This window comes from Equus caballus, chromosome 6 (assembly GCF_041296265.1).
Source record: "Equus caballus isolate H_3958 breed thoroughbred chromosome 6, TB-T2T, whole genome shotgun sequence".
NCBI lineage: Eukaryota > Metazoa > Chordata > Mammalia > Perissodactyla > Equidae > Equus > Equus caballus.
Window position 1 is genome coordinate 43,881,957 of NC_091689.1, and position 25,737 is coordinate 43,907,693.

General features: G+C 54.2%; 1 protein-coding gene across 6 annotated transcripts in view; it reads left to right on the plus strand.

Moving 5' to 3' along the window:
* The window catches only part of TEAD4 (TEA domain transcription factor 4), a 66,529-nt gene extending 41,548 nt beyond the window's left edge, over positions 1-24,981 (plus strand). For all 6 annotated transcript variants that reach the window (XM_070270867.1, XM_070270870.1, XM_070270869.1 and 3 more), the window contains 8 exons: positions 1,539-1,667; positions 2,799-2,842; positions 3,353-3,408; positions 5,656-5,795; positions 6,872-7,045; positions 18,628-18,768; positions 19,666-19,818; positions 19,903-24,981. In XM_070270867.1, coding sequence (XP_070126968.1) covers positions 1,539-1,667; positions 2,799-2,842; positions 3,353-3,408; positions 5,656-5,795; positions 6,872-7,045; positions 18,628-18,768; positions 19,666-19,818; positions 19,903-20,016 — 951 coding nt within the window. In that variant the 3' untranslated portion in view covers positions 20,017-24,981. The remainder of the gene's footprint in view (positions 1-1,538; positions 1,668-2,798; positions 2,843-3,352; positions 3,409-5,655; positions 5,796-6,871; positions 7,046-18,627; positions 18,769-19,665; positions 19,819-19,902) is intronic.
* The last annotated feature ends 756 nt before the right edge of the window (positions 24,982-25,737 follow it).

A 25,737-nucleotide genomic window follows, 5' to 3' on the forward strand; every position in this document is an offset into this window, starting at 1 on the left:
TGTCAGCACCCTAGTCACGTAAATTCTCTGAGCCGCAGTTTCTTCATCTTAAAAGGGGGATCCTGTGGTCCTGCCACCCTCACAGAGTACCATGATATTCAGCATCAAAGTGACATGGTGTTCTTTACCTTCTGTGGACTGTCTCATGCCACATGAGTGTAAATGGCCCCTGAGAGGCCCAGTTGGGTCCTGGCTCTACAACCACATAGCTGGTGGACACCTGAACCCTTCAGAACCTGACCCCTCGGTGACCCCTCCCTCTGGGCTGCCAGGGGGCCGAGTGAAATCCGTGTGCAGAAGTGCCTGGGAGCTGCAGGGACCCGTGTCAGTTCTCAGCCTGCCCACCATTCAGGACAGGTCTGATCCACCAAGTCAACTAGTAAATAATGGTTAATGTGTTTTTCCATTTAAAAATATTCTTCATAAAGATACAGAATTTCTAATCAGAGCTCCTGGTTGACATAGTCCAACCTTTTAGCCCCAGTAAAGCTACACACAGAATAATACTTGCTGTTCCAGTCTGTATGTGTGGTCTTATTTTGGACAAAGACACAATTCCCAGGAGGTTTTTTTTTTTTAAAGATTTTATTTTTCCTTTTTCTCCCCAAAGCCCCCCGGTACATAGTTGTATATTCTTTGTTGTGGGTCCTTCTAGTTGTGGCATGTGGGATGCTGCCTCAGCGTGGTCTGATGAGCAGTGCCATGTCCGCGCCCAGGATTCGAACCAACGAAACACTGGGCCGCCTGCAGCGGAGTGCACGAACTTAACCACTCGGCCACGGGGCCAGCCCCTCCCAGGAGGTTTTTTGAACTATAGAAATGTTGTCTCATCAGTTTGAAGACCTTTGGGATTAGGGACCTCAAGATGGGAGCCAGCGGCTCATACAACTATAGAAATTAATATTATCAGTGTCCTGAATGCCTCTTCGTTCACAGCCTGTGCAGGGTGAACCCGTCGGGGTCTTTGTAACCACAGAGGGCAGCAGCTGGTATTTACATTGTGACAGGTAGAAGGTAGGGGTGCCCTGGGTGCCCTCAGTGCAGGGGGAGACCCAGAGGGCAGGATGGAGACGGGGGGCTACAGGAGACCCTCCGTGCCTCCACACAGTCCCTTGCCCGAGGACGACTCCTCCCGCCCGTTCGAGGAAGGACCCAACAGATACTCATGCGTCATCTGCCATGAGCCAGGTGCCATGTGGAGGTGAGCGAGGACTAAAGATCCCTGTTCCCAAGGTGTCCCCGTGGTTTGTGCACCGAGATAGGGTCTGGCGGATGGTCTCCAGATCTCCTGACGCTCCAATAAAATAGGCGGGGCAAGTGTTCATGCGCCTGTGACAGATGAGGGACTGGTCAGAGAAACCAAGGGACTTGCTCAAAGTCACAAAACAGGTGAAGCTGCTGCAAGGACGGAAGCCTGGTCCAGGGCTCTGGCCACTGGCAGTGGGACAGCTTCCCTGACCACAAGCACAGACCCCGCCTCGCCGAAGTGTGCCATAGTGACCACTGCTGAGGTCCTCCCTTCCGATGTCTTCCCCCAGGATCAGGCAGCTAAGGACAAGGCCCTGCAGAGCATGGCTACCATGTCGTCCGCCCAGATCATCTCCGCCACAGCCTTCCACAGTAAAATGGCCCTCACACGGGGCCCAGGCTACCCAGCAGTCTCAGGGGTAAGTGGGGCTGCCTGGAGCCAGGGGCCACACCAGCCCTCTCCTTCTCACTCCTCCCCCTTCTGAAGAGCCAGAAGCAAGCACTGGCCACACCAACTTTCTCTCCCTTGGGTCCTCTCAGGCCAGGGGAGCCAGGGGGAAGGAGGGACCAAGGACCCAGGGGCCATGCTGAGTCACGGCTCAGCCAGTACTGGAGCACCTTCCTGGGGGCTTTGGCAGTAGCACAGCAGGCCTTTCACGAGGGGCAGAGCTGCCCTATCGGCTGACCGACTATAGCTCCACAGAGGTGGCCCAATTTGCAGATGAGGAGGCTGAAGTCCCGGGGTGGGGGCTGGAACCGAGGCTCTGGTGCAGCACCAGCATGTCCCCGAGTCGTCCTCCGCCACCCGGCCGCGTTCCTGCTCCTCCCTCAGGCTCAGCACCGCTCTCCTTCCAGGGTGAGGGCTGACCTCCAGGAACAAACTCTTGTTCGAATTTAAAATTTCTCAGCCTGAGAACTGGGCTCTGGGCCATGGCCAGGTTAGTCACACTCTCAGAATGGTCCAGAAGGGCTCCTCCTCTCCAGGGCTGTGTCCTCACAGGGTTTTCTTGGCTGTAGGGACTGAATGGATCTTCAGGATGTACCTCCTGCACTGTCTTGAAACGTGGGGAAGGGGCAGTGACAGGCTCTGTGCTTGGTGAGCCTCTTGTCCAGCATTTTTCAAAGTGTGTTCCAGAGACCACTAGTCCATCTGGATGTTGAATAGATGTGACACACAGTGATTCTATGCATAAGTGAGTTTGGGACCCTTAGAACTGAGTGGGTTTCTTGACTCAGGGACTGTTGGGAGCTTACGTGCTGCTGTGCCCTGTGGATCTCTAAGGGAGGAATAGGGTGAACTGTGTTTACCACACCTGCTGTTTCTCCCGTGGGGCGCATTGTCGACAGAGCATCCGGAGACTAGAGTTCCTTGAGACATGCCCTGGGGCGCTGCTCAGGCCTGTGGAGACAGTAGTGTTACCTTTCTCCCTGCCAGCCACTGGGTCCATGCTCACCCTTGCCTTCCAGTGGAGGCCCTGCTCTGCCCTTCCCCACAGCACGGGCCCACGTGCACACAGGCTGTGCTGACTCTGTGCCTTTTGCTTCCTCAGTTTTGGCAAGGAGCTTTGCCGGGCCAAGCTGGAACATCCCACGAGTGAGTACGGCCTGGTTTCTGCTACCTTATGCTCCCTGAACTGAACTTGAGCCATGAACTCATGCGGTTGAGCCTGGCCCCTGAGGTGGGACAGGCACAGTCTGAGGTCAGCCTTTCAGGATGGCCTCGTGCTTAGGGATCGGGCTCTCTTGCTCTTGGGCTCAGCTCAGTCTGCCGTGTGGGCACCCTGGGGTGGCATTTGCTGAAACTCCAGTCTGTCCAGGGTGTCTCAGGGCCAGAGCTTGACTCAAGGGAACGAGGCTGGGAACCAGACCTCCGGCTGGCCTTGGAGGGGGGAAAGGGGGAGGGGGGATTTTCTCAACAGCTATGCTGCTTCTGTGGATCAGCCACAAAACCTGAGGGAGTCGGCAGGGGAGGGAGTGAGAGGCCAAAGGCCACTGATGGCCAGACCACCAGGGCCTCCAGCACAGAGAGCCTTGGCCATCACTGAAGGTTCCGGGGCTGCAGCCTGCCCCAAGGCTTACACCTCCTCCCTCCTGTCTCCCGCAGTGTGAAGCCTTTCTCTCAACAGACCTACCCTGTCCAGCCTTCTCTGCCTCTGCCAGGTGGGTCAGCAGTGCAGGGCTCCCTCGTACCTCTCAGCTCTTGCCCCTTCTCAGAGGCCATCCCGTCGTGTGCTCAGATGGACAGCCGGTCTCTTGGCTCCACCGTTCTCCTCCCCCTGGCATGCCCTTGGGGCGCCTCTTCTCCCCAGCACTCAGGGCTGGCACTCAGGGTTGCACACAGGTCAAAGGGCAGGGCCTATGCTGTGTGTGTGTGCCTGTGCACTTGGGCTGCTTCGCTGCCTCCGTCTTAGTGGTGTTATAATCCTCTCCATCAAGTTGGGAGGTCTGAGGAGAGCACGGCTTTCCAGCCTGGATCCCCTCCCTAGCAGAGGGGACCCTCCTGGGAAGTGGCCTCGAGCTGGCGGGGGCAGATGAGGTTTGGTCCGCGCGGCCAGCACGGGAGCCCCACCCTCTCACTGCCCTGGTGACCAGCTGTCCTTGCCTCTTTCTCCTTAGGATCCCCCACCACCTTCCATTCTGCAGGGCAAGACAGGAGCCTCACCTTAACCACCTTAGGTGGCTTGGGAATGGCTCCCTGCCTGCATCCTGAACTGGCGTCTCCTGCTCTCAGAGCAGCCCTGCTCGCCTCCTGGGTTGCTGATGGCTGCCCCCCCCAGCCCCGTGCAGTCCCCCCTCATCTGTCTCCTCCTCTCACTGTCCCCACTGTCTCTGCCCTCCTGCTCTTGCCTGGTGACAACAGCAGGCTCTTAACCAGCCCGTCTCCAGCCTGGTTTCCCTCACTTCCGCCCTGTAATTCACCCAAGTGATCTCTTGAAAGGATCCGTCTTGCTGTGCTGCCTCTAGGCATAAAATCCTTTCTTGGCTCCCTGGTGCCTTCAGGATACAGTCTCTGTGGTAGTCTGGCGTGTGGGCCCTCCTGGTAACCTCAGCTTTCTCTCCTCTCCCTTCCTCCCTCCATCCCCCACCGCTCGGGTTAGGCGCCCTGCTTTGGGCCCTCCCCAGAGCTCTGGGCACCTCTGTCTGCCCCTGGGCAGGTGTGTCCTCGTCTGTGTGTGGGGCTGTGTCTGACTGATGTCTGTGTCTTCCGTGTGTTGGACCGCATCCGCTCTGCAGCACTTCTCAGAAAGCGGTGCTGGAACACGTGCATGAGCCGCTCACCTGGTGCGTCCCGCGTGGTCCTGCCCCTGCCCCTCTGACCGTGTCTCCTCCGTCCCTTTCCTCTGCGTGCTCCTGAGTGACCTGCCTCAGCACACGGGGCCTCCGTTCACCCAGCTCCCAGCCTGGCGTCGCCTGCCGCGTGGCTCTCTCACACCCTTGTCTCCCTGCCTGTGCCTCCTGTGTCCCCTCTTCACGGCACGGCTTAGGTTCAGGCCTTCTTCAGTTTTCCACCAGGAAAGCCCTCCCAGTGGCTCCCGTCTCCTTGACCCTGCCCGGTCCTTCCTCCATGCTGGAACAGGACCTTTCAGAAACGCACGTCGGATTTCACTGCCTGCTGAAAATCCTCCAGTCCCTCGGAACCCTCAGGCTGAAACTCTCAGTCTCTTTAGTCTTGTCCCCCGCCCCTGGCACAAACCCCCCCTTCTCTCCAGTTCCACCGAAGAGGGAACTTGCACACCCACTGTGCTTCCACGGCCCCCACACCTTTGCCCCTGCTGTGCCCTCTGCTTGGAGTGCCCCTTCCCGTCCTCACCTGCTGCCTCCTGCTTGAACTTCATCACTTCTTTCAAGCATCACCTTCTTGGGAGACCTTTCCTGACCACCACAGAGGTGGGCTTAGAGCCCCTCTTCAGTGCCTTATCCATTTTTATCATGTTCACTGCATCATGTTAGTGAATCTGTACCAAGAGCCTGTTCTGGGGTCTGCAAACACAGCTGGGACCCAAACAGAGAATTTCCTGCTCCCATGGGGCTTATGGCATCCTAGTAATTGATTGTCTGGTTGTCTTCCCACTGGACCAGAGGCTCCTAGAGGGCAAGAACCTGGCAGTGCCTGCTCTGGGAGCCCTCCGTCCAGCAGGCCTCCCATCTCCCTTGAGTATGGTTCTGTGTGGGGGCCTGAGGGGACTGAGTCGTCCCCAGCTAAGCCCTCCCCACCGGGGGCTCCTGGACACACCAGTGCTTTGCACTCCCCTTGACCACCCCTGCTGGGAGGCCCGTTCAAGGGAGATAGGAGACCCCCTAGCCAGCACAGGGTCTCACTGGTGGGCCTGGGGCCTGGCAGAGGGTGTTGGCAGGGTGGCTGTGTGTGCACAGGCTCCCATGTGCCTCTTCCGCTGCTATGTGCAGGGTTTGAGTCTCCTGCAGGACCTGCCCCATCGCCCTCAGCACCCCCTGCTCCCCCGTGGCAGGGCCGCAGCGTGGCCAGCTCCAAGCTCTGGATGTTGGAGTTCTCTGCCTTCCTGGAGCAGCAGCAAGACCCTGATACGGTAGGTCCTGGCCTGCCTGGCCGGCTCGCCTGCCCTCTCATTCCCGGAGGCTCTGGTCCTTTTCCCCCTGCCTCTGGCTTTCTCACCTTGCCCCCTGCCCCACTCCACTTTAGAGCTTAATCTAGGTTCCCTGTTCACAGTCTTCCCTTTCATTGACCCTTCCTCAGCTTGTCCTTTCATTCCTTCCTCCCCCTCCCTCTTCTCTCCTCTCTTTACCTTCCCTCTCTTGCTGGTGCGGTTTATTGCTCCCATCTCAGGTCTCAGGCCCACTCCCTCCCTGACCTGCGTTCTCCCTCCATGTTCCCTTCCCTGCTGGCCCAGGCACCTCTCGGTCCAGAGTCGCTCCTCCCAGCCCCACCCTGGCCGTTCTATTCTTCCCCCGTGGCTCTGAGCAGCCTCCCATGTCTGATCCACATCCTCTGGGTCACCAGTAGAGAGCCGCAGCTCCACCCCACCCTGACCCCTTCAATGTCCCACGTCCTGGGTGACCAGTGTCACCTGCAAAGGTCAGAGTAGCACCTGAGGAAGCTGGGCTGACAGGATGCCGGAGGCGGGAGGACTTCACAGACCAGTTCACTTGGACATTTGCAGACTTGATTTTGAGCTGAGGAACCCATGAGTCAGACAGGCTCTTACTCAGAAGCCCAGTGTACAACCACAGAAGCAGAATTCCTTTGATTTAGCGAGGTGCGTGTGAGGGGCACAGAGGCCCCCCGTCTCCTGTCTCCAAGGGTGGAGCACGATGTGGACATCTCGGTCAGTGGTCTTCCATCACCCTTGAGATAACAGAGGCCCAGAGACATTCACTGGCACGGCCAGGACTGAGTAACACAGATGACAACCTGATTTGTTGGGTACCTGCTGGGAGCCATGCCCTGACCAGGGGCTTTATACCCATTAATTTTGCTTTACATTCCATCCTTTCACTGTCTCCATTTTTACCAGTGGGGAAACTGAGGCCCAGAGCCAGGTGAAGTGACTTGCTCCAGGTCATGAGGCTGGGATCTGCGCTCTGGTCTGTCTGTCCGCCCGCCTCCCTGCCTCCTGCGTCCCTCAGACCAGCCTTCTCTCCACAGTACAACAAACACCTTTTCGTGCACATCGGCCAGTCAAGCCCAAGCTACAGTGACCCCTACCTCGAAGCTGTGGACATCCGCCAGATCTATGACAAGTTCCCAGAGAAAAAGGGCGGACTCAAGGAGCTCTTTGAACGGGGACCTTCCAATGCCTTTTTTCTGGTGAAGTTCTGGGTAAGCCCTTCGACGAACTCTCCCTTCCCCGCTAGTATGTCGACGGCAGTGAGGAGAGACGGGGGAGAGTGGCGTAAGGTGCCCTTGCCATGGGTAGAAGCCTGGGGAGGGCAGGACGAGCGAGAAGGGGAGGAGCGAGCACAAAGTGGCCCAACAGTGTTGGGAGCTGAGACAAGGAGTGGGGCCCGTGGGGCCTTAGAGCTGGGCTCATAGAAGGAGGCACTTTTCTGACAGGTGGTAATGACAGCCATGCCTGGGCGAGAACTTCGGCCTTAAGGGGGCTATATATAGTACTGGAAAAGGATGTGCAGGAGACACTGAAGATAGCTGACGATCCAACATGGACCCCCTAGGCCCCCGAGTCTTTGAGTGGCAAGTCCTGAATTGGTTGTGGGGCCTGGAGCCAGGGTAGCCGGTCCTCAAAAACTTACTTCCAAGGACAGGGCTTGGAGAAGTGGACTGTAGGGTTAGGATAGGTCACTCCAAAAGAAACATCTGCCCAACTTCTCCAACAGCTCAGCCCATAGACTTGGCTTTGGCTGCCCTCCCCACCTCACCCCCCCCCCCCGACAGGTGCTATGTGGGCAGAGCCCCTCCTTTCAAAACGTCTCCTCCAAGACCAGGAGGCCTGGTTCCTCTCTGGGAGCTTACCTTCCTGGGGCCCAGTGCGCACAGGAAAGGGATGCAGGGAAGACAGTCCAAAGGGTGAGGAAGTGCAGGAAATCCTTCTAGCTGGGTGATGGGAACCTTTGAATAATTTCAGAGCATGGACACTGGGCCCGAGGGACCCTGCCCACAGTCCTCTTCCCAGTGCCTGGCAGTTCTGGTAATGCCCAGGAGACAGCTCAGAGAGCTTACGCTTTTTTTACTCCCAGACCACTTTGATTATCTGGAAGCTTTACTTTTCCTAGAAATAGGCATATTCACCCAAAAGCTTGTATAGAATTCCAGGTGGCTTACAGGCCCTTGCTTAGGAACTCCTAGCCTAGCTGTCATCCACAGCCAAACCCATGGGGCCGGCTCTCTCCCGAAGAGGCAAGAGCCGGAACTGAAAACTCAGGACCCTGATCTGGAAGATGCTTAGTATCTGCTCTCTGCAAGACAGCTGGGTGGGCAAGTGGGATGGAAGTTGGACCTGGGCTTTAGGGATGGGCAAAAATCTATTAGGCAGAGACGGAGAAAGGCAGTTACAGCCTGGGGGAAGCATGAGGAAGTGGGCTCCAGAGGGAAAGTCATGGGTAAAGGTATGTGAGAGGGAATAATAGAAAATAAAACTGCAAAGGTCAATTAGGTCCTAGAAGGTCCTGATCATACAAAAGTCTGGGTTTTAATCTATGCTGGGATGAAAAATAAGTAGTAGTTTTTTTTTAGTTTATCTCATTTTTAAATCAGTGCATGCTTAGAGTTAATTATTAATTATTACTAAGAGGCTTATAGTGAAAAGCATCAGATTCTTGTCCCACTGCTTCTCATCCCCAGTCCCGATCCCCAGAGGCACTTGCTGTGACTTTTCACTGTTTATTCTGGGCTTTATCTCCTTGGTTCCAAATAATATGCTTGTACTGCTATACCTTCATATCACAACTAAGACATTATGTATATTCCATTATGGTAGAAAAAAATTAGCTATGTTATACCACTTTTCTCCTCATCATCCCAGTATTGTCATATCCAGTAAGTTATATAATTTAGTCAAAGCAATAAAATCTTTTGACAATGTAGATTGACCCCAAAAAGCCAAGAAGAATATTATAGTTACATTTCATTTCTTGTACAACTTTTTGTTTTTCCTACAAATAAATGGCTTTCTCATTTGCACATTTTTAAATAAACCTCTCTTGTGCGTTATTAAAATTTTACAGATTCCTCCATTATAACCACCACATAAAATTTTAAAAAATTGTTTTTCTCCAAATGCTCAAGCCTATCAGATAATTTATCAGTTCCCCTTTCTCCTGGAGCTCTTCCTCCTGGATGCCCCTGTTCTGCTCCAGTCTGAACTGGTTTTCCTCCAGGCCTGTTCTCAGGGGTCATTAGGAGACTCCCTTCTACTGCTCTCCTGAATTGAATCTACAGTTCCCTGGATCTCATGTTTCCCTCTGTTTTGGTGTCCCCCCTCATTCAAAGGGAACACATTCTCTAGTACCTTCCTAAGAAAAGATGCATGGTAGATAAATGTTCTAAGTCTTTGCCGTTTTGAAATTTCTCTTTTTTTGTACTTGATTGATAGTTTGCCTGGGCATAGAGTCTAGATCACAAATGATTTTCCCAGAAGTGATTTTTAAGACTCGTTCTTTAATGCGTTGCTCCATTGTCTGCCAACGCTAGTAGACTGATACATTCTAATCGCTTCTCCTTTGTTACGTGACTTGGTGTGTTTTTTGTCTCTCAGAGTTTTGTATTTCCTCTCTATCCCCGTGTTCTTAAATTTCACATGGATGAGCTCTGGGGTATGTGGTTTTTCACTTCCTATTTTTGAGCCAGGCACTTCGTAGGCACTTTTAATCGTGAGATTAGTAACTCTCAATTTGGGGAAATTTACTTGTGTTATTTCTTTGATAATTTCTTTCCCTCTGTTTTCTCTGTGTTCTTTTCCAGGAACCCCTCTTAGTCTGATGTTGGATCTCCAGGACTTATCCTCTATGATTTTTCCCATTTCCCTGTTTATTTCCCAGTTCATTTTCTTGGAGATTTCCTTAGCTTTATCTTCTAATTCTTCTGAATTAGTTAAGAGTATATCTGAGTGCATACTACGTAAAATCCAAAGCAGTAGTGGCATAAATAAATAGTTTGTTTTTCTTTCACGTAAAGTCAGTCTGGAGGTAGACTGCCCAGGGCTGGTCCAGCAGCTCCGTGAACTCACCAGGGACCTGACCCCTCTCTGACTATTTGCCGTTCTCAGTGTGTGGCTTTTGTCCTCATGGTCATGGCTGCTGGAGTTCCAGCCATCATATCCATATTCCTGGCATCAGGAAGGAAGAAACCAACTTAGCTCCCTATAAGGAACCTTCCTGGAAGTCCCACACAACACTTAATTAGTTGGATGGTTGCACCTGGCTGCAAAGGAGCCAGGAAAATGTACACTTTTAGTTGAGTAAATTGCCATTCTGAACAGAATCAGGGTTCTATTACTGTAGCAGATGGACAGGACTTTCAGTTGCTGGTGTGTCAGAATTCAGTTGACGGCATTTTTCTTTCTTAGTGGTTCATAAAACCTTGGTACATTGTACAGTTAATGGCGAATTAGATTAATGGAATGTGGTGGCATTCTTTGCCCCCACCTTCTATCAAATATTTAATTTTGACTGTGAAACTTTTAATTTTTAAGAGCTTCTGCTTGTTCTTTGATTGCATCCTGATCTTGTTTTATGACTACAGTTTTTCTCTTATCTTTCTGGGGATATGGAGTAAGAGTTATTTTTTAAGTTTTCTTCTCCCTTTGTTTTTATTTCCTTTTAATCCTTTTTTTCTGTCTGTTTTGGTTGCTATCTTTTAAGTTGGAAGGTTTTCTCAAATATCTATAGTACTTGGCCATATTTTTTCAGTCTGTGTTTTTTTAATAGCTTTATTGCCATATAGTTCACTTACATACAATTCACCTGCTTGAAGTGTAAAATTCAGTTTTTTAGTGTATTTGCAGAGTTGTGCAACCAATTAATTTTTGAGCGTTTTTATCACCCCCCAAAATAAACCCTTTAGCCCTCACCCCCTACCTCTCCTCCCCCAGCCATAGGCAACCACTAATCTACTTTTTGTCCCTGTAGATTTGCCTTTTCTGGGTATCCTATATAAAAGGAATTATACAACATGTGGTCTGTTGTGTCTGGCTTCTTTCACTTAACGTAATGTTTTCAAGGTTCGGCCCTATAGTGGCGTGTATCAGTAGTTCCTTCCTTTTTCTGGCTGAATATTACTCCATTGTACTTATATACCACATTTTGTTTATCCATTCAGCAGTTCATGGGCATTTGGGTGGTTTCCAGCTTCAGCTATTATGAGTAATGCTGCTGTGAACATTCCTGTACAAATTTTGGTGTGGACATATGTTTTCATGTCTCTTGTGTATATGCTCAGGTGCGGAATTGCTGGGAAATATGGTAACTCTTTGTTTACCTTTTTGAGGAACTGCCAGACTGTGTTCCAAAGTGGCTGCCCCGTTTTACATTTCCACCAGCGGCATACAAGGTCCCAGTTTCTCCACGTCCTCACCAGCACTGGTCTTCTCTGTAGTTATGACCGTCCTCCTGGGTGTGAGGCGACAGCTCGTTGTGGTTTGGCTCTGCATTTCCATGACGATTAGTGATCTTGAGCATCTTTTCATGTGCTTATTGGTCATTCATGTACCTTCTTTGGAGACATGTCTCTTCAGCGCCCTTGCCCAGTTTTTTTTTTTTTTTAACTTTTTATTAAGATTATGATAGTTTACAACCTTGTGAAATTTCGGTTGTACATTATTGTTTGTCAGTCATGTTGTAGGTGCACCCCTTCACCCTTTGTGCCCACCCCAACCCCTCACTTGCCCATTTTTAAATTGGGTTGTGTTTTTACTGACTTGTGAGTTCTTATGTATTATGAATAGAAGTCAGATATATGATTTGCAGATATTGTCTCCCATTCTGTCAGCTCTCTTTTCACATTCTTGATAGTGTTGTTTGAAGTACAAGTTTTTCATTTTGATGAAGTCCAGTCTCTTCTTTCCTTTGTTGTTTGTGTCATTTGTCCGTGTTTCATAGTGACCGGGAGCTCTGTGCACAGTGTGGGACGCACCCTCTGGTGGGCTTCACTGTCGGGTGATTGGGGTGGGAACCACCTGTTTTATTGGGAAAACCGATAAATGTTGTGTTTACTAGACCTTTTTTTCTGAGGTGGTTCAGTTTCTCTAGAGAAGATGCCTCATTTCCTCCTGGAGGGTTTGTGCCTGGTCACTAGCATTCTAGGAGAGGGTGAAGCCATCCAGCCATTTCTTAGGTGAGTTTCACCGAATTCCCCTGTTTTCACCCCTGTCTCGTAGCCCTCTTCAAACATGCCGGGTGTCCCTGAACCCCGACACCCTCCTGTTTAATTTCTGGGGAAGATAATCCCTTGCCCCTTTGCCAAAGGTGGGAGAGGTCGGCCTGGAGGCTGACCACAACGTACAGTCTTTCGGTCAGTTCCTTGTGTCATATCTGGAGCCTCCCCAGCCCACCGTCCTGGTCCCTCTAGTCCCGAGCTGTGCAGGGCTTCTCAAGTCCATCAGACGCGTCTGCTCTGCAGCCCTCCGAACGTACTTTTAGGTTGCAATTCCTTTTGCTTCCTTCGCCCCACAGAATCCCTCCCAGCTCTGTTCGGTCTGCAGTCGCCCTGAATTTATTGAACTCTCTTGTCATTTTGGTCTTTCCTCCGTTTCCTTCACCTTTGTGGTGCAGCACATCTTGAAAGTTGTTTGCTGTCATTCTAGCTGGCTTTCTGGAAGGGGAAAAATTAACTTGTATGGTCAGGCTCCCATTTTAACCAGATGTCCAGGAACATAGGCTTTAACCTGTGTTTCCCTCCGGGGATTGGTAGTCGTTGTTTGGACTGCTGGGTTGAGAAGGATCTAGAGGGAGAAAGTGCTGGATTGACTGGGAATGTCTGCCACAGGTGTAGCTGGGGACGATAATGGCACGCTTACTGCGCATGTGCCATCCCTTCTCTGTAGGTAGTGGGGAACATTTTTTGAACAGGGCATGACATGGCCAGAGCTGCGCATAGTCGGGTGAGGCAGCCAGTAGGGAACGGCCATGATGCAGGCTGAGTAGGAGGCGGGCGCCAGCCTCTTCAGGACCTGGCTGGCGGGGCTGGCTTTCAAGTGGGATGCACGGCAGGATGCCGTTCTCCTGTTTTTCAGGAAGGGCTTAAACCATCTCACCTCCCTTTCTCATCTCCCTACTCTCCCTTCCAGCCCTGGACGTGGGAATTGGAGCCAAGAGGCTTTGCTGTGGGCAGCCACTTAGCGCTGTCACTGCACAGGCAGCAGTGGCAGCTCCTGTTTCCTGCTGTGTGTCTGGGAGGCTGCGGGCCTTTCCTCTGTGGAAGCCTCCGCCCTCTCGAGTGCTGCTTCCGCGCTCCCCAAACCCGTCCAGGCTTAGCCCTGACCTGGAAGAAGGAGCTTGGGTGAGGTGGTCTGTGGCTCTCCCAGCCCTGGCTCAGCTACCCCGAGGGTGCATTTTAGAGTCAAAAGGGAGGCCTGGTTGGCAGGAGGCATTTGTCTCCCCCTGAAGCAGGGAGGTGGCATCTTTGGGGCCCTTTTCACCACCTCCTGCCTTCTTTTAGTTGGAGATAATATTCTGTATTCTTCTAGACACCATCCAGATGAGGACCATCCTAGGCCCCTCATTTCACAAATTGGGGGAAACTGAGGCATGGAGTAAGTAAGGGCGTGGCTTTGAGACACCAAGCCAGGGTGAGCCTCTTTCCTGTGCTCGTTCTTGCTCCATGCATGCTGGAGGTGGAAGATCATACCTCATAGCAGGCCCTGTTCATCACTTCGCACATGTTAGCAGGCTTCATCCTTGCTATCCCCAGGGGCAGGTGCAGTTGGCAGGCTCATCCCATAGAGGGGAGACAGGCACAGAGAGGTGCCAGGGTCACCCAGGTCACAGTGGCAGAAGCAGGCTTCAGACCAGGCAGGCTGTCTCCAGGGGGTGTGCTTGGAACCATCACACAAGCTGTCCTTCCTTGCAGAGTACCTGGGTGCCCCCCCTGCTCCTGCCGGAGGAAGGACTGGTTTCTCACAGAGGAGCCCAGGCCCCCAAGGAACGGCAGACAGCGGGAGCACAGAGAGGGCAGTCGTGACTCTGTGCAGGCACTGGGAGTCGGGCAGTTGGGCTTCTTGGGTTTTGTAGAGCCCACATGGCCTTTGTGCTCCGGCCATGGACTGTGCCCACAGCCTGTGCCACGTGGACCCAGCCCCTGCGTGGCCTTGTCTTCCAGGAGCTCATGTTCCAAGTGGGAGAATCCAGAATGGATCCGGGGTCCTGGGGCAGTAACCACTGTGCAAGGGAGGGTGGTGGGCTGCAGGCGAGGCCCTCGCAGTGCGTCGGGCGAGCGAGCGTCAGGGCGAGCGACGGCGGCAGTGGGCCCCAGCTGGGAGGTGGGGGCTCTCGGCTTGATTCTGCCACTCTAAACAGTGTCCTGAGCAAAGCTCATCTTTTCTGTCTGAAAAGCAGCAGTGTGTTGTTGAGGGTCTGCAGAGGGCTGTGTCTCTGAGCCCCCGTGTGTGGGGTCAGCTGGCAGTGAAGGGAGGCTGTGTCCCTGCCTCCTCCCCATCCCTTCCCTGAGCCCCACGAGCCAGCCCTCTCTGAAGGCCACAGGCTGAGGCAGCGAGGACGGGTGAAACCAGAGATGGGGCGTGTTGTGGCCAGGCCGCCTTGGCAGTCATCTGGTCCGTCCTCCTCCTGTGTGGGAGGGCAGAGACACCAGGAAAGAACAAATCTGTGATGTGGGGAACAGAAGTGCTCTTGTTTGCTAACCAGGAGACTTGGTCGTCCGTGGGCTCCTCCCCGGCAGCTCCAGCATCCTCAGCCACTGGAACCCTCTTCTCCTGCGTCCTGGCCTGGCCACGCCCTCCCCTGCCTAGGCTGGTGTGAGAGTGACCACACACAATTAGGAAGGTGAGCTGCCCAGGCTGGGAAACAGTGCCACCTCCCCCAGCCTTCCTTTCTTTTCCTGCCCAGCAGGTTTCTCAGCTGGCACCCAGGCCTTGAACACACGTGCTGAGGTGTTGATCAAGGGCCCACTTGGAGTGGGAGGAGGACTTTGATGTCCCCAACCCAACCTCCTAAGTCCCCCTCCCACTGAAGTTCCTGTCCTTACTGATGGGATTGCAGTAATTCCTAGGCTCACAGACCACCAGGACAAATCGTTTGCAGCTGGAAATGGCCTCTGAGTGTGGGGTTGACTTGTGAGGGTGTGCCATCTCAGATGTGGATGCATTTTGCGAGGTCTCGTGCAGGGGCTGAGAAGCTGAAGCCCACCAGCCTCCCCCAGAACCTTAGACCAGCAGAGGTACCCCTGTCCTTGGGGCCGGGGAGAGGTGGGGGACGCTCTTGAACACTGCTGGCCATTAACAACAGTCTGCAAAGTGAACACACTGGGCAGCGCTGAGCTAAGGCCATGGAGGGAGGAGAGTACCCCAGACTGCCCTCCCATCCCAGCCTGCCGTTCCCTTTTGGGCCCTGACATTTCTCCCAGGCACATACCAGCACATGACAATGAATCTGGGCCCCTCCAGCCCCCACACCCGGACTGCGGCTGTCCCGGCTCATCTGTCAGTCACCCGATCCCACACACCTGTTCCAGGCACAGCCTGTGAGCTGCCCACCCGCACCATGGCTATGAATAGGGTGGAGGGAGGGAAGCAAGGGGGCATTCAGAGGGCAGGAGGGTAAGTGGTGGGGGGCACCTGTCAGGGTAATATGGGGGGCAGCTTTCCTCTTGGGCTGAGAAAGCAGAGAAGCAAGCTCGTTTGGGGGAGATGCTTAGAGTGGGGGATACAAGGGCAGACAGGAAATGCCTGAGCATAGCTGCGGGAGAAGGGGGTGGGGTTGTGACGAGAAGGATGGGGCACTGAGGACAAGGGAGGCGCTCTGGGGTGCGTTGTCTGCGTCACTGGCCTGCGTCTCGTGGGTCTGTGCAGCATAACTAACCGCAGGGCAGGTTCTGGGGACACTTTGAATCGTCACTTTGGGCTACCTGTCGCCCCCCACCCTCTTCTCTCTCACTCTCTCCTACTCAACCACCAGCTCACTTATTCTACTTGCTCTCCCACAAGTTATAAATTCCTTGAGAGCAGGGACAATGTTCCAGCCTCCTTGGGCCCCCACTGCCCCTGCTGTTCTGGGCTGGGGCAGGATCAATGGGTATGGAGTGATTAGAAGGACCAGGTGAGAGGGAGGTGATGACAGAAGACCCTGGAATGTACTTGACATGGGAGTGGAGCTGGGCTCAGAGGACTCCCTGGTAAGCCGGAGATGGCAGGTCTGTCCTCATGACCAAGGGACCTCTCTTCTCACCCATCGCCACCCAGAGGTGAGAGGTTGAACAGCCACATGTGACCTTTATTGAAGGCCCACCCTGAACCTTGAGCACTGCCCAAGCCATGGGGAGAGCTTGGTTCTTGCCTCCAGGGAGCTTACCCTCTGGGAGGGGCAAGGCCGTCTGAACAGATCTGCCAGCACAGGGCAAGGAAGGGCACGTCCAGATGGCTGCGAGGTGCTGGGGTGGAGCATAGTGTTCTTTTAGGTGGCACATGCATAAATATTTCTCCTTTAATAGTTATGTAATTACTTTCATATATGTTAGAAAAATAGAACCCCTGATTTCCTGGATATATTGCTTAGAATGGAGTTAAGGAATAAGAGTAAGTCGATTTAAAAGAAACCAGTAGGGGCATAGTAGGACTTGTGGAAGGTGGCACATGAATGTGGCATTAATCAGGAGGAGGCCGGCAGTGGCTAAAGTCTGAAAGACATCATTTTATGCTCCGGCCTGGCCCCTTGGCCATCCCCCTCGACCTGCCATGTCCCCCCACGTTCAGGTGCCTGCCCTTCTCGGCAGCTGGCCTTCCTGCCAGCCTTTTTTCAGTCGTGGTCCCCGTTTGCCCCCTGTGCTTCTAGCTGTAGTGTATCTTGAGCACACAAACTGTCCCTCAGCCCCTTTTAGGGAGGTCTGACAAACTTGGTCTCCGAGCAGGAGCGTGTGACTTACTGGGAGAGAAAAGAGGAGACGCGAGCCAGGTTTTGGTCCCAGTTCGCCTTATATTTCACTGTAAGGCCTTGGCCCAGTCTCAGCTGCCATTAATTCCCAGCCCACTGAAGGCCTGGTCCACCTCTGCCGGGACTCCTGGGCGCCCTGCCCGCCGGGCTCCGCTCCCAGCAGAGTAGGAAGACAGGCCGGGGTGGAGGAAGCGGAGGGTGTTTGCAGCATTGCTCTTATGTCAGAGACTGAACACTGTCTTGAATGCAGCTCCAATTCTTCTTTTTTCTTTTTCCTAATGCCCTCATTAAGGCATCACAGAGCACACTAAAACATATGCCATTCTGTTTCAGCATGAAAACAGCCTTTTTTTCCTCATCGTAGAAGTAACACATACTCATTCTGTTCCATAACTTGGGTTTTTTTCCCTCTCAGTAATGTAGTCCAATTAGTTGTAATGTAGTTAAGAGTTGTAGTCAATTCACAATAGTAAATATAGGTCCTTCTCAACATTTTTTGTAGCTACATAATATTTCTATTGTGCCATAAGACATTTAACACCGCCTTGCCAGTCTGGGGAGCGGACTTGCTCTTGGAAAACGTCTTGCCCCAGAGGAGAGAAAAATAATGACTGAGCGCCCCCTAACGGCCAGTACCAGAACTGCCTGTGCCTGGCCCTGAGTCACGCCGGAAACTTCCTGGGTTTCAGGGGACCCTCCCATCACGGTGCAGAAGAGTCCCTGGTGTCGGAATCTTTGTCGAGGCCTGGAGCTCCCACTGCATTCGTGGGGCCACGTGGGGGGAGAGGCTTTGCCTTAAGAATAAGCCTTTTGTAAGCTGTCTGTACATTTCTTCTGAGTCCTCAGTTGCTCTTTTAGCACGCCTGACTCATATGGGGTGATTGGATGTGGGGCCTCTGTTCTGGGGATGGGGACTCCTAAGGGGCTTAGGGCTTCAGAAATACGGCTCCTTCCTCAGAGTCACCAAGACGCTGAATTGTCTCATCCAGCCCCTCCCTCCCTTTAGGCTTCTCACTTATCAGCTCTGGGGCCTGGGGCAAGGCCTAGTCAGGGAGCCTGCTGATCAAACTGAGAGAGATCCTGCCTGTTCCTCGGGGCCGGGAGTGTGTGTGAGATTGAGGCTCACTCCACCTTTCTAGGAGGAAAGTTTCGAATCAACACAGCATCCAGCAGGAGGCAGTTTAAGCTCTACTTTCTGCAGGGCAAGGACGAGAGGCCAATTTGTGGACTGGCGAGAAGCTGATGCAGGGGAGCAGGGGCTCGTAAGCCGGGCTGGGAGTGAGACCACGTGCCCTGTGGCAGAGGGGCTCCGTGAGAGGGTTGTAACTAGAGTGATGCAGTCAGACTTGTGTTTTTAAGAGCTCGCAGGCAGCCGGAGAGTGAACCAAGGGGGAGAAGACTGGTGTTGGGCAGTCTGGTCTGGAGGCTGACACGGATGTAACAAGGTCAAGGGTGTCTGGACTCAGCCGTGCCATGCAGATGGGTGGGAGGCCAGCCCCTAGAGCCATTTCTGAAAGAGCATTGTCAGGGTCTTGAAGTCCTAAAGGCAAATTTGCGCCCCCTCCCCCACCACTGGATGTGTCGGTACCTGAGTGGGCAGCCCTGGCCTGAAACTAACTCAGGTCGCAGTGTTCTCTCTCCCGTCATGTAGGCAACTTGACCTGATTGTGTACCTGGCTTGGATATGGAGAAAAGTGGGAGCTTTCCAAGCGCCCACTGCCCGAGTTCTTTTTAAGCCTGCTGAGTGCTTCCTGGTCCTAGAGCTGGACGAGGACTCCATGACTCCGCCCCCGAGAGGGCCCTGCTGACTTACCTGTCCGCTTCTTGGCTTCCCATGTCTCCCTCCAGGCAGACCTCAACACCAACATCGAGGATGAAGGCAGCTCCTTCTACGGGGTCTCCAGCCAGTACGAGAGTCCCGAGAACATGATAATCACCTGTTCCACCAAGGTCTGCTCTTTTGGCAAGCAGGTGGTAGAGAAAGTGGAGGTAGGAGACTGCCCAGCACACTTGGTAAACAGACCTTTTCACCGTTTCAGGCTGGTCTTCATCCCTAACCTCTTCTCTTGCCCCAAATTTGTCTGAATTTGTCATCCTCACAGTCTCTCAGTTATTGATAACCCACCTCATGTCAAACATAACCGATGCCGGGCTGGGACCAGGGAAGAGGCCCTCCCCATCCCTGGGGTTCTCAAACCTGGCTGCACCTGACCTCACCAGGGGGTTTGAAACACACCAGCGCCTGTGCTCCGCTCCACAGCACTTCACCCGGGACCCTCGGGTGGAGTCTGGACAATAGCAGTTTTTGAAAAGCTCCTCAAGTTATTTATTTTTGATTAATTTTCTATCTTGAGATAATTGTGGTTCCACATGCAATTGTAATCCCACGTACCCCTCACCCACTTCCCCTAATGGCAACATCTTGCGTATCTGGAGTATAATGTTAGCAACCAGGAAATTGATGTGACCCGCCAATCCGATTCAGGTTCCAGTGCTTTCCATGCACTCGTGTGTGTGTGTGTGTGTGTGTGTGTGTGTGTGTGTGTGTGTGTGTATCTGCAGGTACAAATACATGATGGTTCTATGAACACAAGGATCCCTGTGCGCCTTCCGCTATGTTATTCTAGTGTGCAGCCAAGATTGAGTGGTCCCTCTATCTCTTCTCACCTGTTACCACTACTCTTAGGTCTGAGCTCCTTCCTCCATCGCCCAGCTTCTGCCTGCCCCTGAGGGAGGGGGGAGGCTCTGTTCTCAAGGGCCTCCAGGCCTCCTGTCTTTTCTTCCCTCTTAAGAGTGAGTGGGTTGTGGAGCTCCCTCTTGGAGTTGGGCCTGGGCTGGAGGTGGTCCAAAGAAATTCTAAGCCCCTGCTGTCCCTGGGTCCTGCAGACAGAGTATGCCCGCTATGAGAATGGCCACTACTCATACCGCATCCACCGGTCCCCGCTCTGTGAGTACATGATCAACTTCATCCACAAGCTGAAGCACCTGCCCGAGAAGTACATGATGAACAGCGTGCTGGAGAACTTCACCATCCTGCAGGTGTGGGACGGGAGTGGCTCGGTGGGGAGAGCAACTGGCATGCCCTCTTCTGGGGCCTTAACCCTCATCTTCTCTCCCCTGCAGGTGGTCACCAACAGAGACACGCAGGAGACCTTGCTGTGCATTGCATATGTCTTTGAGGTGTCAGCAAGCGAGCACGGGGCTCAACACCATATCTACCGACTGGTGAAAGAATAAGAGACTTGGGGAGCAGGGAGGGGGGAAGAGACAACATCGTGTGTGCAGGGACATGGGGAGGGGACCTGCAGGGGCAGCTCCCTGAAGTGCCAAGAGAGCTCAGAGGTCATGACTCTTCCTACCCAGGAACAAACTGTGCCTGACCCTGCAATACAACCCAAAATAAACCCCAGATACATATTTGCAGAGGACCGACTCTGGCTGTATAAGCCTCGGGAGGGACTGTGGGAGAAGGGGGGCAGTCTGGGAAGCAGGCTGGAAGCAGCCCCAGGGATGCAGCTCGGGCAGTTCTGAAGCCATCGCCCCAAGGGACTCAGCCAGGAAGGTCACCAGATGCTGAAGCTCAAGATGGGATTGTCCCTCTGCTGCCACTTGAGCCCCTGCACTCTGCTGCTGGCCGCACTGGGAGGCCTGAGGATAGGCGTGTGGGTTCTCTGTTCCATGAGTGCCCATGTGTGCACTCGCAGCCACATGTGCGTGACACCCCTGCGCTCCCTGCCACCTCTGCTGCCACGGCCCCAGGACAGTCACAGGGAGGCCTGGGCCGGCCCGGGGTTGGATTATTGGAATGGTTGGGAGGGGACACAGTCAGAAGTCTTTAGATAGTTTTCATCTGTCTCTGGTGGACGTGGATTCCGTGGCCACGCTGGCTGCGTGGGGGGACTGGCCCCAGATCAGAGGAGCCCGAGACAGGGAGGGCAGGAGTGGCAGTGCGGGAGCCAGCCTGCAGGGTCTAGGTGGTGAAACGGGGCTCATGCAGCATCCTTTTTGGTGGTGAAGACCAAGAAAGTTGGTCAGAGGTCTGTGGTGGACCAGTGGTCTCTGAGACCATCTAGTTCTGACATTCTGAGTCTTACCTCAACTCGCTCCCAGCCAGGATGCCTCTTGGGTGGTGACTATCTCAGCGCTAGGCCATCCGCTCCCTCCCCAAACAGTAGCTTCTGTGCTCCCCGGAGATGGAGGAGGGGAGTGGAACCCACTCTGGGCCTAGGGGTTCGCTGGTTTATTTATTTCTCCTGCGAATTGACACAGGCTTGGTTCCACAGTCCTGGCTTCAGGCCTGGTATTCCTAGCTGCCTGAGCTCGGGCAAAGTTCTCCACCTGTCTTGAGCCTGTCCCTTTCCTGTCTAAAGGGGGAAGGCAGTAGCGCCCACCTTAGAAGGCCTGAGTGGTGAGGAGAGGGAAGGCCAGCAAAGTGCCTGGTGCAGAGGCACCGAACACACTTCTGATTAGCTTGTTGCTCCCCTCCCCCAGGGAAGCCTGGGGCTGGCTCTTTGCTGCCGTCCAGTGGCTCTTTGGTATCATCTTCCCTGATAGGGAACCCCAGCTCCAGGAGCCTGGAGCAGAAGGGGAACAAAGATTCTACCTACAGGGGTTTTCTGTGTGCCCAGCGCTCAGGGAGATGTGTGGGCATATGAGTGTGAGTAAGACAGCATCTCAGAGGGCTTACCGAGTGGCTGGGAGTGCGGGCCCTGGGGTCAGACAGCTAGGATTGGAGTCCTGGTGCATAGCTACTCACCAGCTGTGTGACCTTGGGGCAAGTTACTTAATTTCACTGTGCCTCAGTTTCCCCATCTGTAAAATGGGTATAATAACAGTACCTACCTCGTATATGTAGAGTGCCTAGCATAGTGCCGAGCACATAAATGTGTTCGATAAATATACATTATTAGTAGGAGGAGGAGCTTGCAGGCTAAGGAGTCAGATTGGAAAATTCTTGAGTGGGATGGACTGATCCTCAGAGTGACTGGAATTCAGTGACTGGGAGAGAGCAGGGTGTGCAAGATTCAGGGAAGAAGTCACAATTGAGAGGGGCTGCCCCTTAAGGATGGGCAATGTTTAGATAAAAGCAGGCGGGAGGAGCAGGGCTGGCCAGCGTTCCAGGTGGGAGGAGAAGCCGGCCGGCACCCTCCCTCTGTCCTCTGCAGGCCGGCAACTCCCTGTCTTCATTAGAAAGCAACTTCAGCAAACACGTCTGGGCGGCCACTAGGCCTCATGCCAGAGGCAGAACTCCTGTGTGGGGGCCCGGCTCCGTCGAAAGGTTATGTGATGTGGCATGGGGTCCCAGGCCCCAGCAGGTGGCATGTGCTCTTGTTCCTTGTGTGGGTTTCTGATCTGTGAGGCTCTGCAGCCCCCCGCCCCTGCCCACAGTCAGCGTCACAGCCCTCTGCCCTCTCCCCCCTCCACCCTGATTCCTGGGGCTGTTTGAATCGGGAGCTCATGATGCCTGCCCTTCCAGCCTGACTATGAACCTTCAGAGAAGTGCTCATGGAGGACATGTGAGCAGCCTCCTGGTGTGGGGCAAATGCACGCGTGGAGGAGGTGGTCTTTTGTGTCGTGGGTGGAAGCAGGCAGTGCGGATGTTGGTGGGGCCGGGTGTTGTCTGTGAGTTTCCCTTCCATCTGTGAACTGATCTCAGTGACCTAATGGGGAGTCATCTGCTTAGAGGTGTCACTTCCCAACCAGTCAGCCATGGAGAACGCAGATGTAGGCTCCTCTCCCCCAGGGTCGTGCAGACCACAAGCCTTGGGGCAAACGAGAGACCTGACCTGGCCCCTCTCCTGCAGCCTCATCTGACACCCTCCGCACCCTCTGAGTCTCTCACCCCTCGCAGCATGGCCTCCCTGCCTTCCGGCCCTGCCACTGCATGTTCCTGGCCAGGAGTGCCCGTCCCCTCTCCTCTTCAGGAGCCAGTGTGGAGTCACTGCTTCACGTGCAGAAGGGTTGGTCACTCCTGCCCTTCCGCTCATCACCCGTTTCAGCCCCTGTCACTGGTCCCAGAACACCGGCCTCCACCGTCACTTCCACTCCTCACCCCATAGGTACCATGCTGCCTCCGTTCCAAAGATGAGGACGGGGGGACGGAAGGTCAGCTTGGAGTGTTAGTGCATTTATTCGTTCATACGCGCATAGTTATTTAACTTCTGCTTTGTGCCAGGCACTGGGAGTGTGTGGGTGACCAAGCAGATGAGGTACTTGAGGAGCTTACGTGTCACTGAGGGAGAAAACTGAGTGGGCAGGTCCGCGGGACGTGCAGCCTGGGGTGAGTGTCGCGAGGAGAGGAGAGGGGAGGAGAGGGCCGGGTCACTGAGCCTCGCAGAGGCCCAGGAGGGGAACGAAGGCCTGAGTAGAGGGAGAAGGCGGCGGTGTGTCCCAGTACAGAGAGGCGGGTGTGTCAGGAATGCGAGTGGGAGGAGCAGGGCTGAGGTGTGGAGCGGCCACTGGCCGTGCTGGGCAAGGGCTGCGATGTGACCCCGTGTGGAGGGAGCTCCTGGCAGTCTCCTGAGTCAGGAAGCCAGTCTTTTTGATCTGATTCTCAGAAGGTAACCCCAGGCTGCCGTGGGCCACAGAGAAGCACGTGTAACCGTCTGCCTCTGAGTCGGTCTTTTCTCCTAGACTCCAGTTCTGTGGGTGGAGAGTAGATTTCCTGGTCTGTTACTTTCTGGCAACTGAACACCATGTCAGGAACAGAGCAGGTGCTGGGTAAACGTCTGATAAATGAGTGCACGTGTATGAGGCCGTGTGATCCCTGCTGTTCGGGCCTGGGGGGTGAGGAAGAGGATGGAGCCCTCCCCCTCACGACCCCATCCAGGGCCAGCAGGTGGCGTCATTGAGACAGGGACGTGGAAACAGACCCCCGTCTCATGGGGTCTTATGGTGACCAAGCAGACTGTGCCCAGTGGGCACCAGTGTACGTCCATGAGAGGGATGGTCATCCTAACAGGAGAGAAGCCCACACAGAAGGAGTCTGGGGTGTGCGTGCATGTATGCATGTGTGTGGACGCAGGCTCTGCCCTTTCAGGACTGAAGCCTGGGGAGTGAGGAGCAGGGGCTGCCCTGGCGTGGCCTTGCCCAGGCCTCCTTCACATTGTGTGCACTTGGTCCGCCACTGCTCCCTCTCCCTGGCTGTGGGGCTCAGTGGACAGCAGGCAGGGTGGTGAGGGGCTGGAGATAGGAGGGTAGGCGCTCCTGGTAAGCAGGGGTAGTGACAGCAGGGAGCTCCTGACAACTGGCAGGGCTGTGCCTGGTGCAGGGAGCTGCGGGGCCACCAGTGTCACCTGTGCCACTCCTACCCAGAGGAGGAATGTGAGGGAGAGCAGTAATGTGTGTGATTCCACCTCAGGGGAGGTGTACCCGGGGGCCACTGTGTGTGACCCCTTCTTACATTATCTGTTATGGCAGCTCCAAGAATGACAACGAGAAGCTTTCCCCAAAGAGTTTGACCTCTGTAAGTTGTTCTTAAGAACTTAAACCTAGAGCCAGGCTGATCTAGGGCCAAAGTGGCTGCTTACAAGTCGTGTGATCTTGAGCAAATGCCTTACCCTCGTGGAACCTTTGTAAGCCCATTTGTGAAACGGGCATCAAGTGGCGCTGACTGCAGGTCGCTGTTGGGAGGGAGAAGCTGCTGTGTGTGTCTGTATGAAGCAGCAGCCCGCGCCGCCCCCCGCAGTGAGCACCCAGAGACTGTTCCTAGTGAGGTGTGTAGACGCTTCCCCCGGCTCTTGTTTTTAGAGGAAAGAAAGCTCTACCCTAACATCCCTGGGGGCCGGCGAGGAGGAGGCATGCAGGCTCTCGCTGTGGCCAGAACCTCCAGCACAGAGACGGCGCCTGCGGACTTCCACCCTCGCGCTCGTGTCGGGAACAGGGAAATAACTTTGTGGCCCATTAGGGTGAGAAAGAGGCCCCAGGGAAGGGTCTCGAAAGGAAGAACAGAACAAATGGAGGGCTAAGCCGCTCTGAATAAGAAGCTGTGCAGAATTCGGTTTTTGTTTACTTCCTGAGAGAGGACGGCGGGTGGGAAGGGGGCCAGGCGCCTTCGCGGAAGGCTGGAGCCTGTTTGGTGGAGACGGCTAAGGGTCTTTCTAAGCTCATGGATGTCTAATATTCAATTTAAGTTTTTGTAATTTTGCTATGTAAAACCCCCTCTTTCTCTCCTGACCTTCAGTAAAGTCTGCCACACACAGACGCCTTTGTGTGAGTGCTTTCTTTCTATGGAAATGAGAGTCCCACATCTGTCAACGGAGCCCGAAAGCAGCAGCAGAGCAGAGCAGAGCCATGGAGTCACCCTGAACTGAAAAAGCTGGGGGGAGGCAGGACTCAGAGCCGTGAGCTGCCCGCCCCGCCAGCCCAGGTCCTCCCCAGGAGATTGGAAAGCACCGGGCTGCCTGCATACATGGGTAAAGTTCAGCCAGGGTCACTGGACTGTCAGAGAACAGTGCCGTGGCTGCCATCCGGTTACGTAAAGCCTTACCAGCTCCTCAGTGAGGGAGTCCTGGCCCCGGCTTCCGTGAGCACTGCAGTTCTAGAAGCATAGCGTTAGGTACCACTAAACAACAATGGATGTGAAGGGTGGTCCAAGTGATAGGGGCAGGCAAGGGCTGGCAGGACGTGGTCCTTGGCCTGGCTTCCTAGGAATTTGATTCTAGCCTTTGAGCCAGGAGCAAGCAGGCCCACATGATGGGCCTGCTAACCGAAATCAGAACAGTGTGATTGATAAGTCCAAGGGCCCCTCCGTTAATGCATAGGGAGCAGCACCTGCCGGAGGCAGGAATACTCGGGCTGCTTGGCCTGTCTCCTCTGCCAGGGACCCAGAGCCCTGCCCATGGCAGCTTGTGCATATGTTCAAGGAGGGAGCTGGGCGAGCTGTGGGGGGGGGGGGGGGGGGCGCTGTGTGCCGGCAATGTGCAGAGCCTGGTGTCCCCACCCACCTTGGGACCTGAG